We start from the raw sequence: 17,546 nt of genomic DNA, 5'->3' as shown, positions 1-17,546 counted from the left end.
TTCTCTCCCATGATGAAGGAAAAGCACGCACACTAATGGAGCGGAGAACTAACGAAGCTAAAACCAGGCTGGTTCATTGGGGCCGGCAGACGCACCGCACGGCAGCGGCGGCTCCTCTGGCCCGGGGGGAAGGGGGATGGGGGCAGGGTGGGTGGGCAAAACCCGGATCTGTGGCCCCAGGGAAAAAACCACCCGCCCCGTAAAAAACCCGATTTGGGCTTTTTTTCCCCCCCCTCGAGTCCCCCAACGTGCAGCTCCTCCCCCGGCCGCTCTGTCCCGTGGCCGACACGGGCTGCGCTGGCAACGCTCCCCGACGCACGGACCGTACGCCGCGGCACGAGCGCGTCCCTCTTGCCAGGGCGAGCTCAGCGTCCGGAGATGACGGCCAAGGCCCAGTTGGTGACGGCCAGCGTCGTGTTCTGCAGGTAGCCCCAGGACGAGGAGGTGAGGCTCCTCAGCTGCTCGCCCACGCAGCCCCACCACGCCTCTCCGCTGCAAAAGGCCACGAGAGTCGGTCACCGACCGGCGGCGCCGCAGGGTGACACCCATGGGTGCCTAGCGGGACCAGGGACGGGGTGAGCCCAGCCGGGGAGGCGAGGACGGCAGCGATGCTCACTTGCAGGCGTCCACCCAGCGCTTCCAGCCCCGGTCGAGCGCAGTGGCCACGCACTCCAGCAGCGGCAGCAGGCAGCTCCGCACCAGGAAGAGCAGCAGCTCCCCGACGCACTCGGTGAAATGCAGCAGGGACTCGGGGACGCGGGACCGGAGCTGCAGGGGCGGAGGGAACCGGCGCGGGTTTAACACCCGCCCCCCCGAGGCACGCGCCGCGTCGGGGCGCCCCGGCCACCCGCAGAGGAGGCTCTGCCAAACGCGGGGGCCAGGCGTCGCGCCCCTTCCCTGCGCCCCGGCGTCTCCAAACCGTCCCCAGGCCGGCGCCTGGCACGTCTCACCACACGCACGCTGCCCGCTCTGTGGGACACTATCGTCACCCCTCTTCCACAGAGCTGCTGATTTGGGGAGAGCAGCGAGCGCTCCCCCAGACCTCTCCCTCCCAGAGCGACACGGTCACCGCCAGCGTGGGGCTGTGGCAGCCGCGGGGGGAACAACCGCGGCGGCGAACGGCTGCAGTGCCTCCCTCCCCCCAGACCCACCGGCACCGGGGCTCACAGCCGACGGCCGGGGCAGGAGCGGCGGCAGAGACGTCGCCTTCCTCCTCTGGGATCTCCCCCCCACCTCCTGCCCTCGGCATTCCCACCTGGCAGGAACCCCCCAGCAGCCGGGACCCCCCTTCTTACCCACTCGGCGAGGTGCGGCAGGCTGTCGTGGGCCCCGGCCAGCAGGGAGGAGCACCGCTCGGACGCGTACAGGGCCACCTCACCGCTCTTCGCCCAGAGCGGCTCCAGCTGCGGCTGCAGCGCGGCGGCCGCCCAGGACCCATAGGCAGGCAGGTTCCGCTCCAGCCACCTGGGAGAGGGCGAGCACCGGCTGAGGGCGGCACTGGCCGCCCTGGCATCGCCACAGGGGCACCCACATGGGTTCACCGTGCTGCGTGAACAGCTTCGTGCCCACCCGGAGACGCACGCCGCCGCCACTGACCTGTACCCTTCGAGGCAGCAGTGCGAGACCTTCCGCCAGGCCTGCTGCGAGGCCGGCAGGACGCCAGAGGAACGAAGCAGGCGAGCAGAAGAGGAGGCTGGAAGGGACAAAAGCCGCTTGCTGAGCAACCCCTTCGGCTCGGTCTGTCCCCGAGGCCTCTCTCCGGGGACGCACAGCTCGAGCCGCTCTGCAGAACACCTCGGGAGATGCTCCAAGATAGCAGAAAGAGGGACAGAAACTCCCGAGCCGAGAGGAAACCTGGGTTGGGGCAGCCCTGGGGGAACCCTCCTGAGAACGGCAAAGTCACTGCTCCCCGGGGATGTTCCTGCACCGTTTGGGCGCAGCTGCCTTACCCTGGAAGGAGCCGTGCGTCCGGACGTCGTGCAGGAGGAAGCCGGCAGCAAAGACCAGGAGGACGAGCAGCAGCCGCGACCAGGGGAAGCCCCGGCCCTTCATCTTGCGCAGCAGCTCCTGGGCAGACGGGAGGATGAGGCCCCGTCACCACGCGGTGAGGTCCCTGCGTGGCCGTACCACCCTCCGGCAACACGTTGCCACGCTCGCAGCTGCTGTCACCACCCGCCCCCGGCTTCCCAGTGGAAACTGGCGTCATCTGCGGAGCAGCTGGGCGGATGGACAGGGGCCAGCACCATCTGTCCCCAGCGTGTCCTGCAGACGCATCGCTGCGGGGCCCCTGGCCCGGCGCGTGCCGGTGGCAGGAGAGGCCAACCACAACCCCAGCACGGAGCTGAAATCCGCCTGCCGGCTCACGCTGGGCGCCGCACGCCCCGGGGCTCACCTTGCAGGCAGCATCGCAGGCAGCTACGTCCTGGTCAGTGCTGGGCCCTCTCGCAGCCAGCTCCTCGTTCGTTACTTTGAACGAGCGAATCGTTTCCTGCAGCGACTGGCGCACCTTGGGGAAAGCAAGAGCCGTGTCAGGGCCCCGAGCCGGCACCACCGTGTGCCCACGCAGCCCAGCGCCGCAGGAGGGAGCAGAGGGAGAGAAGCCGGCAAGGGCAGGAACACCGAGGCGCTGCGGGACGGGTCAGGCTGTGGGACACCTCCGAGGCTCCGCGCCCAGGACAAAGTGCTGGTGCACGTCCCCCACCAGTGGACCCGGCTGAGCCGCCGGTGCAGTGACGGGCGGGCACACACAGGTCCCATGGGGACGCCGCTGTCCAGGGACCTCCCACAGTGGCACAGCTCTGTCACCTCCCCACCCCACCTAACTCCTGTCCACAGCTCACTCCTACCTTCTTGCTGCTGCTGTCCCAGGACTCCAGCAGATGGTTCAGGAGCAAACTATGAGAGAGAACACGGGGCTTGGTCAGGAGCTCCGGAGTGACTGAACACACTCCTGAAGGGCAGCAGCGGGCAGGCAGGAACCGACCTGGACTGGGAGAGGTGCTTGGTGTACAGCTGCCTCCAGACGCTGAAGCTCAGGGGGTCCAGGCTCAGGCACTGGCTCATGGAGGTTAGGAGCTGGGAAGAGAGGAAGAGCTCGTGAGACCCCCCTGCAGTGCTGCGTCCAGCTTGGGGGTCCCCAGCACAAGAAGGACATGGAGCTGTTGGAGCCAGGCCAGAGGAGGCCACGGAGATGCTGCGAGGGCTGGAGCACCTCTGCTCTGGAGACCTCAGGCTGAGAGAGGTGGGCTGGTTCAGCCTGGAGAAGAGAAGGCTGCGGGGAGACCTTGGAGCCCCTTCCAGTCCCTGCAGGAACTCCAGGAAAGCTGGAGAGGGGCTGGTGCCAAGGGCAGGGAGGGACAGGCCAAGGGGAATGGCCTGAAGCTGCAGGAGGGGAGATGGAGATGGGATGGGAGGCAGCAATCCTTCCCTGTGAGGGTGCTGAGGCCCTGGCCCAGGGTGCCCAGAGAAGCTGTGGCTGCCCCTGGCTCCCTGGCAGTGTTCAAGGCCAGGTTGGATGGGGCTTTGGGCAACCTGGGCTAGTGGAGGGTGTCCCTGCCCATGGCAGGGGTGGCACTGGGTGGGCTGGGAGGTCCCTGCCCACCCAAACCAGTTGGGGATTCTGTGATGTGATGATTCCAGGAGCACACAGCAGGTCGTCACACTCGATCCTCACCCCCAGCCTGACACATGTCACTCAGTTTGACACATCGGACACACCGTGCCCCAGGCCGCAAGCCGGCAGAGCCGACCACCCCCAACCCACCATCTGGCTGCTCTCATCCCAGCCAGCCCCTGGGGCACTGAACAACTTGCGGGTCCGGCATCCCCAGACCCTGGGTGTGGGCGGCAGGAAAACCTGCCCGTGAACACCGTCCTCGCCCTCCTGATGGCACGTGTCCAGCCTGCCGCCGCTCCGCTGCCCCGAGCCACGCAGTGATGTGCTGGGACTGGGGTTCCTGCAGTGCCGGCAGCCACGCACCCCTCACTCAGGGCTCACCTCTTTTTTCATGCCGGGAGGGCAGCTTGGCGTAGCTCGGGAGAGGAAGGAGGGGAAGTAGGTGTGCAGCGCCGTCTCCGGCTTCGCGCCGAACGCCAGCACCTTCAGGCGAGGGTAGAGCCGCCGCAGCTGCTCCTGCAGGCTGAGGGGAGATGGCACCGGGGCTGTGGAGAGGGGCCAGCGAGGCGACCGGGGCGCTGGCCCCACAGCGCGGCCCACGCCACGCTGGTCCAGGGGGTGTGCCGGCATACCTGGGTGGCAGCGAGTTGTTGGGCATGAAGGCAAAGTCCAGGAGGGGAAAGAAATCCTTGGGTCCAATCATACCGAAGCCTTTGGTCAGGTTTGGGTGCATCCTGCGCAGGGTAAACAAACCCCGTGAGCGGTGACAGACGTGTCAGAGGCCGAACACAGCCTGGGAGGGGAGGGCTGCCCTCAGCCCGGCCCCGGGGGTTCCCCTTCAGCAGGACACACCGCTCAGGCACACGTGGGTGGTTGCTGGCCACCACGGTTCCCTGTCCTCGCCGCAGCTCCAGGCACTGTATCGCATCCCGGCAGCAGCTGGCCGGGCAGGACGGACGCAGGCAGCTGCCTCCACACCCTGGGACAGGCAGGCGGCCGAGGGGGGCCAGCCACCCCCTGAGCCCTTTGGAAGGGCAGGGGATGCCCCTCGGTGCTCCCCATGAAGCCGCTCCCAACTGTCCCCACTTCCACGCCAGCTACCCACGCTGTGCGGCACCAGAAGTTCTTCCACGCTGGGTGCTGGAGCGACTGCAGGGACACCCAGCGCCCCGACACCGCGCCGAGGCTGTGAGGCCGCCTGTCCCCCCCCCACCCAAACGCCATCTCCCTTCTCCCAGCAGGGAAAAGCTCAGCTGCCTGCAACACCTCAGCTGCTCTCCTGCCTCGGGGGGGGTCACTGTGGCCGGCCCGGAAAGGGCTCTGCCTGCCTGCCATCATTAGGACGGACATCAGCAGTGGCAAAGAGAGGAAACCGGTGCAGGAACCTGGCATCTCTATACAGTCACAGTGGAGCCAGTGGCCATCGAGGCACCGGACGTGGTCAGGAGGTGCCACGACTGCTGTCCAGGCAGCCGGCACAAGGTACGGCCACCAAAGATCGGGGACAAACGAACCTGCATGGCAAGCCCAGGGCTGCAGCTCTGCAGGGCACACGGGGCATGCACACCCGCTCCCTCGCACTCTCCCACAGGCACACTCAGGTTTTTCCACCAGCGCAGCACAGACGCAGTCACCCCGCACCCAGCAGCCTGGGCAGGCGTTCGCTCCCCTTAACGAAGACACCCTGGTAACGAAAGTGAGGTGTAACTCACATCAGCAGACGGTCCAGGTAAGCAACGGCATACGGGGAGAGAGACTTGATCCCGAGCACCGGGAGCATGACGCCGAGCCACACTGCAAGAGAGAGGCAGTGGTCAGATCGGGAATGGGGGGTCCTGCTGGGCCCCCACGGCACGGAGCCCTCCCCGGCCGTGCTGCGTGCTCTGTCCATCAGTGCAAGCGCTCCTTGGCTCCGCAACGGGTGACCGAAAAGCAGAGGGATGCTCAGGCACCAGGACTAGCAGCTACCCCGAGACCCAGAACAAACCACCGGCCCGTTTCCCCACTCAAAACGCCCGGCAGGTGACCAGACAGACAGACAGACCCCTCGGGAAGGGCTCCAGGGCAGCCGCGCTACCTCGCCTGCTCCGCTCTCGGAGGAAGGGCAGAGCAGTGCACTCTGCTCCCGGTTCCTCCCGGGATCCGGCCATTTCTCTGTTCCAGCCCGGGGAAAGCGCTCCCCGGAGAGGAGATGCCATAAGGCAGTTCCAGTTGCTGCAGAGCGGCCGCCGTGGCTGGGCACAAGGCCTGAACTCACCCTTCTGTAAGCAAAGTGCTTCTTGTGACATCTCCAGCTTCCCCGAAAATAATTAAGCACTTTACGCAGCTCGACAGCGTTGCCACTCCAAGCACCGAGTGTTTGTGCCTCTATAAACACACTTCAGCATGGGTCACTCCCCTTCTGCGGCGGTGCCAAGCGTTCACACGCACGGCCGAAGGCACGCACGAGGCGTGACGAGCAATCGGGAAGAGCGGGCAGCAAACCCCGACCCAGCTCAGGGAACACCGCCACCCGATGACCCCGTGGGTCTTTTCCAGCCTCAGTGACTCTGCCTCCAAAGCGAGCACCGGCAGGCCCGCTGTGCCCTCACTGGGGGGGGGGGGTACCCCAGTTCCCGGGTATCCCCCCCCAAGCCGTTTGCCCCCAGGACCCCCCGGGCACTGCAGCCCCCTCTCCAGCAGCGGGACAGCGCGTTTTGCAGCAGAGCACATGCCCGGGCGGTAACAGCAGCGGGAGCGGAGACGCACGGGCTGTACCGGGTACGGCCAGCCCTCCGCTCCCGGCTCTCACCTTTCAGGCCCTCGTGGAGGTCGGTGAATCCGGCCTGTCCCAGCGCCCAGAGCACGGTAAGGCATTTCGCTGGCCTGTTCTGGTGGGACCGCAGCACCTCCAAGTACTGCAGGCAAGACGAGACATGTCAGTCAAGAGCCTCAGCCCGTCCCACCCCAACGCTGCTGCAAATGAGCCTGGAGCAGTGTTCGTTCGGAACGACCCCGGCGGCTCCCGAAGGAATTCCCATTAACGGGAATGCTTCTGGATTATTTTTTGAGTGTATATGGATTTAAAATAAAGATATCATAAATGAACCCATGTTGATATTAAGTAAATACCGTCAAATACAAATGTCTGAATCGCTGCCTCAAGGAAAAGATGGGAAAGATCTTATAATTAACTTCCATCGCCTGGCTGCCCGGGGGGATCCTCGGGGCGGGAGGCGGAGGAGCGGCACTGCCAGATTTACCGCATCTGCCTGGGAACTGCCTGCGAACCCAGGACCCCGGCTCACCTTGCCCAGGTTCATCGTGGCGATTCTGGGCCTGTCCAGGAGCACCGCCTGGATGCAGATCCTGTACCCGTGCAGAGACTCCCCTGAAACAGAGCGCACGGGGGGCTCTCAGCCACCGGCCCCCTCAGATGCCTCCCTGTCCCCTGCGCCACCCCCAGCAGGCAGGGGGGTGACGACCTGCCCTGCTCACTGGCTAACGAAGGTGCACGAGCCCCACCGCAGCGGCGTGGGTCCCGCTCCCTCCTGGGCTGCCTGGGACCCCCCGCTGCAGGGCTCCAGGACATGGGGGCTCCAGGACACGGGGGCTCCCGGCAGCGGCTGGCGTGGCAGGGGACACACAGCAACGGGCGGCCAGGGTTTGTCCGTGACACTCTGCCGCAGTCAGCAGGCCATCACCATCGTTCACGGCGCTGCCCGAAGAGCTGGCCAACGCGGCCACTCAGGCGGGACCCCCCGCTTCGCAGCAAACGCCCCACCGCAGCACAGCAACAAACCAGCCTTTGCCAATTTTCGTAAAGCCAAAATGCCCCGTTGTAAAAGCCGCAGCACCACACGCCACGATGCACGGGCCCTCGGAAAGGCGTTTTCCACCACGCACCCTGCAGTCTGCAATTCTGCCCCGACAGCACCGTGCCGGGCTCGTATCTTGCCCCCCACTATGCCTGCTCTGCTCCTCCAGCCCGAAACGCCATGGCCTCAGCGGCATTTCACATCCCACTGATGAGCTGCCCGGGCAGGAGCAGCCCCTCACCACATGCAGGACATGCAGGAGTTTCCCACCTCGCCTTCTCCACAGAGGAATTCAGGAGAGCTCTTAAAAGAGGAGCAGCAGCATCCCCGTGGTCAGCCAGCCTCAGCACCAGATCCCCACACTATCGGGGCACGACGGGCACCCTGGACCTACGCCGACCGCATCTTACCTGGGGTTTTGTCCAGCTCCTGCAGCATGGTATAGACACAGTGGTCAAAGAAGAGCTCCAGCACGCTGGACGACCTTCCCAGCAGGGATCTGATGATGCTCCTCAGCTCCTTGCTCACGAGGCAGTACGGGTAGTCTGGAGCCAACACAAGAGCGGGAAGAGTTTAATTTTGTGAGAGTTTTAGCTGCAGCTGCAAGGAGAGGCTGGCCCAGCACAGAGAAGCACCTTGGCCTCCTACACCACGCGGCCGACAACGACTGTTCTCAGTTATTCTACAGTAGATGCACCTAGCTCAGCAGTGAAGGATCGCTTTTTGCTAAGCGTTGATGCCACAGGATACGCACGGGTTTTGGGATGCTCTTTTGCCCATCATCACCCCCAGTAACAAGTGCTCTAAGCAAGCGCAGATCAGCGCATCGTGCATAGGAGGAAAATCCAGCCAGAATCTCCCTCTAAAGATGAGGGCGGACGCCTGTGAGCAGATTCCCTGAGTTCCACGACAAGGTCGTGGGTCCTTACAGAGAAGGGGTGACTACGGGATGTCGAATTTGTCAACTGCGTGGATGATTTCGTCTTATAGTCAAGGAAAGCCAATTGCAGTGATATCCAGAACCAAGTAAATAATTCCTATTTTATTTGTTGGATAAAGAATAATCTCGTGCCTTTTCTATTACCAAGTTTCCCAAAACAGTTTTGGCACAGAAAAAAAACCCCAAAACTGTTTGGAGTGGGGAAAAAGCAAAGGAAAGCCCAAACAACTCAGTTTGCAGGGAACAAGCCCAGACTGCGGGACAGGCTCCACCTGATTTGTCTCAGGTGAAAACAGGTTTTTTCCTTCCACGCCTCTGACTCTTTTGGTCCTGTCTGCTCCAATGTTTCTAAAAGCTGCCTCTTCCCCAAGCTGTGCTCTAACCTGTGCTCTTACGGAACCTGCACAAAATAAACCCGGCCAAGAACACAACACTGAGCTCCTTCCGCTCCTCCTACTGGCAGCAAGCCTCGATGGCCTCAAGGCTCTTTTCCGACCCAAACGATTCCATATGATTGCCCAGGGAGGGGGGACGGGAGGGCAGCGGTCAGAGACCCCATCCAGAGCCACTCCCTGTGCCCGGCCACCCCATCCCCGCATGGTTTTACGGCCCAACTGCAGAGAAGCGGCCGCCCCGTCGCTCTGCATGCCGCTGCGAGGCACAAAGGTGCTCTGGTGCGAAGCGGGTTAAACACCACTGACCGTGGGGGTGCTGGCTCAGCATGGGGTCGCTCCTGGGCGCCTGCAGCTTGTAGTTGAGGTAGCTGGCCAGGTCCTTCACCCAGACGGAGGGGTTCTCGGGGAACACGCTCTGGCTTTTGTCCAGCTCCTTCTGCAGATCCGCCAAGTCGAGCTGGAAGTGACACATGCAACAAATTCAAGCTGGGATGCGCAGAACTGGGCAAAAAGCAGGGAAAGAAGTTAACTTCAGCTGTTACGGGGCTGCTGGGCACGGAGGGAAGCACCCCCCGCCTTCATCCCAAGAATGCTGCCCTTCCTGCACAGAACCCCCGTCCACCCCCTCCTAATGCAAATGGGGGCACTGGCCTGGAAACAGCATTTACTTTTGTGCTGGAAACACATTTTCTTCAGATTAGCAAAGACCACTACCGGGAATAACAAAACCTGTGCGGGGCCCTGCAGGCGCCCGGTGCCAAAGGGGCTGCAGAAAGGCCTGGAGCCGTCAGAAGGACGGGCAGCCCCAGCACGGCCGCAGAAACGAGCCCCTCTCCCTCCGTGGAGCTGTCCTCGGGCTCATGGAGGTTCTCCTTGCTCCACCTTCCCGCTGGCGCCGGCACGCCAGTCGTGGCTCTGCACTCCCATGTGTGGTACGGTGAGCTTCACCTGGGACCAGCCGGCTCTGCGCAAACTGCCGAGGAGCATGCCGGCATCACCAAAGGCTCGCTCTGGGCAGGAGATGATGCAAGGCTGCAGCCCGGCAAAGATCATCAAGACCCACGCGATGAACAACCCGCGAGTCCGGATGTCGGCTCGCATCCCCTCACCTTCCTCCTCCTGCGCTGTCAGGAAACGCGCTCATCATCTGCTTTAAACCCAGACTATCTGAGTTTGCCTGTCTGCACTTCAGGGCGTTTAGGGGATGCAGCAAGACTTTAACGGCTGGTTGCAGTTTTGCACAGTCTAGCATTTCCGTACACCGTGGATTTCAGCCACAGCACGTTATTAAACCAGAGTCGGGCACCTTTTGTTGCATGTTCATTTCAGCAGCTGTTTTGAAAAGAGGAATAAGTAGCTGCTGCCACACCAAAAAAACAAAACGGCGCTTTCAGCGAAGCTGATGGAGCAACAGTCGCACAACGGTGTTTGTCATTTGTCGCTGTGGAGCCGTGCAAGGCTACAGGGCAACCGTACCTCAGCCCCAGGCCGCTCTCCCTGAGGAATATCTGCCGTGACACACACGGAGATAACACACATGAATTCTGCTCTGAGCTGTCTCCACATGCAAAAGCTGGATGTGCAGAACCACTCGTGCCCAGTGGAGCGGAAGAACCCCCCCTAGGGCGGGGGGATCAGAGGTGCTCGGGGCATAAGAGGGACGCGACACTCCGGTGCCAGTGTGGAGCTGGATGGGCGAGCGCTGCCGGAGAGCCCTGCCAGGCAGCCGCCTTCCCTGCGGACACTTTACCTCCACAGAGTTAATTTGGGGTTCCTTCCTACAACCAGTCTGTGCTCAGAGATCACAAGAACAGGCGGGAGGAAGACAAACGAGTTCTACAGATTCATCTGAAACACAGGGAGCAGGAGCTGCAAATGGCTCCCCAGGACCTCAGCCGGGAGGACAAGGAGGTTTCGCCAGCGACGCTTCTCAGGATTCCTCCCAGACAGCAGACAGGGAGTGGGCGAGGAGAGAAACCAGAAATTCCCTTCCAGCCGCCTCCTGCCTACAGCAAAAGCACAGCTTCACGCACGAGACACAACCCCCGGCCAGCCCTGAGCTTGCCAAAGCACCGACCACCATCTGCTTCGCTCCCGTAGCGAAGGCGACCACCCTGGGCTGCAGGCAGCGGCAGGCAGGAGCGCCCGGCCCTGCGCGAAGGTGGGGACGCGGTAACGAGCCTGGGGGTCTCCCAGCACAGAGGGGCTGGGGCGCAGGAGCTGGAGCCGGCCACCACCTCCTGCCGAGGTGCGACAGGACTGAGCCGAAACAGGGTGCCGCGCTCTTCGACCAGATCTAACAACGGCACCCGGAGCTTCGGCTCTGCTGGGGTAACGCCGGCCGGGAGCGACCTGGGCACCCCCAGGCTGGCAGGAACAGGGCGGGCTGGGGATGAGCGGCCCGCAGACACAGCACCTGCCGGGGCCTGGCTGGGCACACTCACGGCTCTCAGGGCTTCCTCCAGTGAGCGGCATTTCCCCGGTTTGGTGCCAGCGTCGTTTGCTGACGGTTTCTTCGCGTTCTTCCCCGAGTGCTGCTTCCGGTGCGGCTGCTCAGGCACGGAGGCGGGAGGGACCTGCTCCTTGTTCTGCTTCTTCAGCGTCTTCTCGAAGCCCAGCTCGAAGATGGTGTCGGAGGTGGCGATGGGAGCTGCGACCGGGGAAGGGGCAGAAGGTGGCCGGGAGCACCCAGAGCACCGACGGGCAAAACCGGGCCTGAGCCCCGGCCTGGGTCGGGCCCACCCGGGCAACGCAGCCCGGCGGGAGCCCCCGTACCGCTGTACTGACACCCCCCCCCGCGGCCTCACCGCGCCCGCCCCACGCCAGACCGCCCGGCCCCAAGCAGGGCCTCCCCGGAGCCACGGGCCCCACGCACGCCCCGCGGCGGGCCCCGCCGCACTCACCGGCCAAATGCAGCGCGCGGCCGGCGTTAGCCTCGCCCAGGGCGCGGCGGCTTCCGGGGCCTCCCGCGGGCCGCCGGCCCTTCCGCACCACCTCCCAGCGGCCGCCGCCGGCCGAGGCCGCTCCCGGTCCCGGTCCCGCCGCCGCCATCGCCGCCGAGCGCAGGGGAGCGGGAGGAACCGGGCGGGGCGGGGCGAGGCGGGGCGCATGCGCACGCCGCCCGCAGCGATTGGCCGTAGCCGCGCACACGGGTCCCGCGCGGCTGGTGCCACGTCTCCGCCCCGCCTCGCTGGGCGCCACGTGACCGGGCTGCCGCCGTGTCGGCTCGGCCGGGGCGGGGCCAACGCGCCCCGCCCGCAGAGCGGCCCCGCCCCCAGAGCGGCCCCGCCCCCAGAACCGCCCCGCCCCAGAGCGGCCCCGCCCCCAAAACCGCCCCGCCCCAGAGCGGCCCCTCCCCCAGAACCGCCCCGCCCCCAGAACCGCCCCACCCCAGAGCGGCCCCTCCCCCAGAACCGCCCCGCCCCCAGAGCGGCCCCGCCCCCAGAACCGCCCCGCCCCGTCCCGGCAGCGCCGCCAGCGCCGGGAGATCTCGGCCGCCCGCCCCGCTCTGCCCGCGCCCCGCCCCAGTACTGCCCGTGTTGTCCGAGCCGCTACCCCGGCCCAGGGCACGGCCGACCGACGGGCACCACCCCCACAGATGCGGCCCCGCCCGGCCCCGCCTTCTCCGAGGGCTCCGGGCACAGCACGACCCAGGAGGGGGCGGGCCGAGGCGGAGGGAAGGGCGGAGCCTGCAGAGAGGGGCGGGGCCATGCAGATCGTGCCTCTGCGGGCCGAGGCGCCAGGAGGCGGGGCCTTGTGTGAGGGGGCGTGGCCGTGGAGATCGCACCGGCGCGGCCGGTCCGCAGGGGCGGGATGTTCCGGGTGGGGGCGTGGCCATGGAGACCGCGCCGCTGCCGGCAGAGCCGCGCCTAGTCGATGGGGCGGGGCCTTGCGGGACGGGGCGTGTCCATGCAGATCATCCGCGCAGGGCGTGACGGGAGACCCGTGCGCCGCGGCACCGGCGGTGGCGGGCGTCGAGTGGTGCGTGTGCGGCGCGCGATGTCGGCGGAGCGTGGGGTGCAGGAGGCGCGGTGCGTGTGTGCGGGGGGAGAGGGCGGCGGTGTGCGGTGTCCGTGGGTTAGGGGTGGGGTTGGCGCGGTGTGGGGGCGGGTGCGGGAGGGGAGGTCATACTTACCTGGCAGGGGAGACACCATGATCAGGCAGGTGGTTTTCCCAGGGCGAGGCTCATCCCCTGCACTCCGGGTGTGCTGACCCCTGCGATTTCCCCAAATGCGGGAAACTCGACTGCATAATTTGTGGTAGTGGGGGACTGCGTTCGCGCTCTCCCCTGACATCTCTCCCGTACAAGGACAGAAACGCGGCGCTGGGGGTTTTCCTGCGCTCCCCGCACGGGGCGTCACCTCGGGGAACGCGGGGCGGGGACCTGCGCTGGCGGCAGAGGCTCCGGGGCCGCGCTGGCTCGTCTGCCAAAGGCCTGGGCAGGTCCCCGCTGACTGGGAGCTGGGCACTGTCAGTCCAGCTTAGGAGGAGGGCTGGAGGGAAAGCCCAGGGAGCTGCCCGTCTGCGAGTCTAACCCCAGCACCTGGGAAAATTACAGAGAAGATTATAGTGGGCGCTATTGGAAGGCATTTAAACAACAATGCAATCATCAGGCACAGTCCGCGTGGGCTCACGAAGGGAAAGTCCAGGTTAACTAATTCGATATCCTCCTACAGTAAGGTCACCCGCCCAGTGGATGAAGGGACGGTGGTGGATGTAGCTTTGCTGGATTCTGGTAAGGTTTTTGATACCGTCCCTCACAGTATCCTTCTGAACCAGTCGTCCAACTGTGGGATGAGCACGTCGATGGGGCACTGGGTGAAGAACTGGCTGGATGGCTGGGCTCAAAGGGTTGGAGTGCATGGGGTACGTCTGGCTGGTGACTGGTCACCAGGGGTGTTCCTCAGGGCTCAATCCTGGGGCCAGCGCTGTCCAGCGTGTTTGAATGCCGCATTAGCAGCTGGCTGACAATACCAAACTGGGAGGTGCTGTTGACTCTCTTAAGGGACAAGAGGCCTTGCAGAAGGATCTAGGTAGAGAGGAGCGTTGGGCAATCATCAGCAACATGACATTGAACCAGTCCAAGTGCCGGGTGCTGCACCTGGGAGGGAGCAATGCCAGGCACAAGCCTAAACTGGGAGAGGAGCGGCTGGAGAGCAGCCCTGCAGGAAGGGAGCTGGGGTGCTGGTCGGCAGCAGGCTCCACAGGAGCCCGCAGCGTGCCCTGGCAGCCCAGAGGGCAAACCGCATCCTGGGGGGCATCAAACACAGCAGGACCAGCCGGTCCAGAGAGGGGATTGTCCCGCCGTAGCCAGCGTTGGTCGGCCTCAGCTGGAGTGCTGTGTGCTGGGCTGGGCCCCGCTGTTTGAGAAGATGCGAAGGTCCTCGAACGTGTCCAGGGGACGGCAACCAAGCTGGCGAGGGTCTGGAAGGCATGTCCTGCGAGGAGCGGCTGAGCACTCGGGGTTTGTCTAGTTTGGAGAGAAGGAGGCTGAGGGGCGACCTCATCGCTCTCTGCAGCTTCCTGAGGAGGGGACGTGGAGAGGGAAGGTGCTGATCTCTTCTGCCTGGGATCCAAGGACAGGAAGCCTGGGAACGGCTCAAAGCTGCATCAGGGGAGGTTCAGCCTGGACACGAGGAAACATTTCTTTACCGAGAGGGTGGTTAGACCCTGGAACGGGCTTCCCGGAGAGGTGGTTGATGCCCCAAGCCTGGCAGCATTTAAGAGGTGTTTGCACAATGCCCTTAATAACACGCTTTAACTTTTGGTCAGCCCTGAAGTGAGCGTCGTAGGTCCCTTCCAGATGAACTACCCTACCCTTACCGTACTCTTACCCTATCCCACCCTATCCCATCCTATCCTATTCCTGAGCAGGATGACACAAGGTGTGCAATACCCCTGGGGTTGTCTGTCCTGTCTGGGTCCTCTTTGGCCCCTTGCCCACCCCTGGTCAGGGATGCAGAGGATGCCCTGGTGCGATGCTGGCACCACTCAGCAGCCACCAAAGCGTGGAGCATCACCAGCTCTGTGCCAGCCACGCGCGGGCCAGAGCGCGGCACTGCTGGGGCTGCTGTGCCAAAAGGTGACTCCATCGCAGCCGAGCCGGGCACACAATCAGCTGTGTCTGGAGATACACTGACATTTCACTGACGTCGTCGTTACCTTGGTGGCTTCACTAGAGCTCTCCCTTGCTCTCACCCACCCCAGATTAACACTGGGATTAGAGAAATGACTGGGTGACAGGCACAGAAGAGACATTTGGAGCAGAGCAATCCTGTGGTGCAGCTGCTGCCCGCCCGTGATGGGGTGGGCCCCGCGGTGCACGGCGGCGGGACGGCGGTGCCGGCTGTGGCAGCTGTGCCCAGAGCTATGTGCTGGTGGTGGAGGGAGTTGAGTATTGCTGGCCAGGTTCCTCACAGGGTCTTGGGTGTCATCTCAGCCCTGTCCCCTGCACTGACCCACCCCACCCCGAATGCTGCTGCCACGGCTGCCTTCAGCGCTTCAGTTCAAGGGAGGGGGAGTGCAGCAGGATGGCACCAAACCCGTCCCCATCCCATCCCTGTGCCTGGATCGTCGTCGTTCTCAAGGGCAGAGCCTTTTAAGGTCCCTAGGAGGGACCCAGGTCTCTGGGGAGGAAACAGTAAGAAATCCTTCCTCTCCGTGGGTCAGGGATGCGTCCGTGTGTCCTTGGACACCAGAACCCCTCGTGCCACCGCCAGCTGGAGCAGCTGACCCCGCGCTGTCCTGCCCAGCCACGGACGTGCTCCACAGGTCCCGCATTCGGGGGGGTGACGCTTGTTCCCCTCACCCCCCCCTTTCCTCGGCAACGCTCGCGCTGCGGAACGGCTCTGCCAGGTTGAAATCTCTGGACACGGCGGCCGTTCCGTGGCGGTTCCGCTTTTCCCGTCCTTCCGCCGGGTCTTCTTTAAATGTGGGAATTCAAACGCTGTGAGGAGCGGGGCCGGGCTCTGGGGGGGGGGGGTGGTGTCCCCTGCCCACGGCGGGGCGGGGCCTTGCGGGACGGGGCGTGTCCATGCAGATCATCCGCGCAGGGCGTGACGGGAGACCCGTGCGCCGCGGCACCGGCGGTGGCGGGCGTCGAGTGGTGCGTGTGCGGCGCGCGATGTCGGCGGAGCGTGGGGTGCAGGAGGCGCGGTGCGTGTGTGCGGGGGGAGAGGGCGGCGGTGTGCGGTGTCCGTGGGTTAGGGGTGGGGTTGGCGCGGTGTGGGGGCGGGTGCGGGAGGGGGCGTCATACTTACCTGGCAGGGGAGACACCATGATCAGGCAGGTGGTTTTCCCAGGGCGAGGCTCATCCCCTGCACTCCGGGTGTGCTGACCCCTGCGATTTCCCCAAATGCGGGAAACTCGACTGCATAATTTGTGGTAGTGGGGGACTGCGTTCGCGCTCTCCCCTGGCATCTCTCCCGTACAAGGACAGAGCGAACACCCCCAGAACCGCACCGCGGCGGCCCCGGGACCCCGCAGAGTACCCGACCTCCCCTTTCCCTGCAGAGTAGCCGGGTCCTGCGGGGGTCCCCGGGGCGGGCGGGCCCGCGGTCGCGAGGTGCCGCTTGCAGGAGGCTGATGTCCCAAACCCAGGGGTTCCTTTACCCGGGGCCCATACGCTCACAGCCGCGCGGAGCAGAGGTATTTCGTGGCGTGTTCGTTCAGGTGCAGCGTCTGTCCCGGAACAGCACCCCAGAGCTTCGCATCAGGGTTAGTTATACGTCATGCATTAACACAGGCATCTTCCTAACACGTATGCAGCGCTACTCTAGAAATGATCGGGTTACGTTTCTTGGTCTAGCATGCAAACTAGAACGCACGCTCGGTTCTTTTCTCCTCCTTTATCTTCGAGCAGCTGGAATAATTGGGGTAGGTGGTCCGTGGGTCGGTGGTCGCCCTTCCCCCTGCCGCAATTACCTGTCCCCTCGTTTCCCGGTACTTCTGCAAAGCCCAAACGGTTCTTCAAGGGTAGTTGGTCAAACTATCAATTTATCGGTTACAGTTCTACTTCCTGACAATCACATCTTAATTAGTATATCGGTTGGATGAACATGAGGCAGGGGTAGGGCCGTGCAACGCCGTCCTTTAGCAGCGATGGTCCTGGTTACGTTTGATTTTGCTCTAACGCGGCCATCACGGAGCCTTCGCGCCGGCAGAACACGGGAAACCCGCGGCCCCCGCGGCCCCCGCTGCGCCCCGGCCGGAGGCTCCCGCTGTCCCCGCGGAGAGATGGCGGCGATCAGGGAGCGGGGCCTGCGAGGGTCCTGCCCGCCCGCCGAACTCGACGCTCCCCCCGCGGGGCCCCGGACCCTCGGTCGCAAGGGCGCACGGGTGAGAGCCGTCAGGAAGCACCGAACGGGGTGTCCCGCTTAGTCTGTCCTTGTACGGGAGAGATGCCAGGGGAGAGCGCGAACGCAGTCCCCCACTACCACAAATTATGCAGTCGAGTTTCCCGCATTTGGGGAAATCGCAGGGGTCAGCACACCCGGAGTGCAGGGGATGAGCCTCGCCCTGGGAAAACCACCTGCCTGATCATGGTGTCTCCCCTGCCAGGTAAGTATGACCTCCCCTCCCGCACCCGCCCCCCACACCGCGCCAACCCCACCCCTAACCCACGGACACCGCACACCGCCGCCCTCTCCCCCCGCACACACGCACCGCGCCTCCTGCACCCCACGCTCCGCCGACATCGCGCGCCGCACACGCACCACTCGACGCCCGCCACCGCCGGTGCCGCGGCGCACGGGTCTCCCGTCACGCCCTGCGCGGATGATCTGCATGGACACGCCCCG

At 64.6% G+C, this 17,546-nt stretch overlaps 1 protein-coding gene and 3 non-coding genes across 5 annotated transcripts; 2 read left to right on the top strand and 2 right to left on the bottom strand.

Moving 5' to 3' along the window:
- Window positions 1-42: 42 nt before the first annotated feature.
- TMEM214 (transmembrane protein 214) lies at window positions 43-11,863 on the bottom strand. 2 transcript variants are annotated; one of them, XM_075750158.1, is made up of 17 exons: window positions 11,652-11,859; window positions 11,193-11,398; window positions 9,055-9,205; window positions 7,824-7,958; window positions 6,904-6,986; window positions 6,408-6,513; window positions 5,329-5,410; window positions 4,249-4,350; window positions 3,998-4,139; window positions 2,984-3,075; window positions 2,847-2,895; window positions 2,393-2,506; window positions 1,950-2,067; window positions 1,597-1,693; window positions 1,296-1,464; window positions 617-768; window positions 59-492 (listed from the first exon to the last, which is right to left on the bottom strand). In XM_075750158.1, exons 1-17 carry the CDS (start codon window positions 11,797-11,799, stop codon window positions 366-368), a joined length of 2,073 nt encoding a protein of 690 aa, XP_075606273.1. In that variant the 5' UTR covers window positions 11,800-11,859; the 3' UTR covers window positions 59-365. The 2 variants fall into 2 exon arrangements, with proteins under 2 accessions (XP_075606272.1, XP_075606273.1); XM_075750157.1 differs by lacking the exon at window positions 617-768 and having other exon boundaries at window positions 43-492; window positions 11,652-11,863.
- A 1,012-nt stretch (window positions 11,864-12,875) lies between these two features.
- Window positions 12,876-13,039, top strand: LOC142601470 (U1 spliceosomal RNA). The gene has a single exon (XR_012835029.1). It is a non-coding gene; the product is annotated as a U1 spliceosomal RNA (small nuclear RNA).
- Window positions 13,040-15,999: 2,960 nt separating this feature from the next.
- LOC142601459 (U1 spliceosomal RNA) lies at window positions 16,000-16,163 on the top strand. The gene has a single exon (XR_012835021.1). It is a non-coding gene; the product is annotated as a U1 spliceosomal RNA (small nuclear RNA).
- Window positions 16,164-17,151: 988 nt separating this feature from the next.
- On the bottom strand, window positions 17,152-17,315 carry LOC142601448 (U1 spliceosomal RNA). Its single transcript, XR_012835010.1, has one exon. It is a non-coding gene; the product is annotated as a U1 spliceosomal RNA (small nuclear RNA).
- Between the last annotated feature and the right edge of the window lie 231 nt (window positions 17,316-17,546).

The sequence above is a fragment of the Balearica regulorum genome, chromosome 3, assembly GCF_011004875.1.
Source record: "Balearica regulorum gibbericeps isolate bBalReg1 chromosome 3, bBalReg1.pri, whole genome shotgun sequence".
NCBI classification, from domain to species: domain Eukaryota; kingdom Metazoa; phylum Chordata; class Aves; order Gruiformes; family Gruidae; genus Balearica; species Balearica regulorum.
This window is presented reverse-complemented; position numbering and strand designations above follow the sequence as displayed.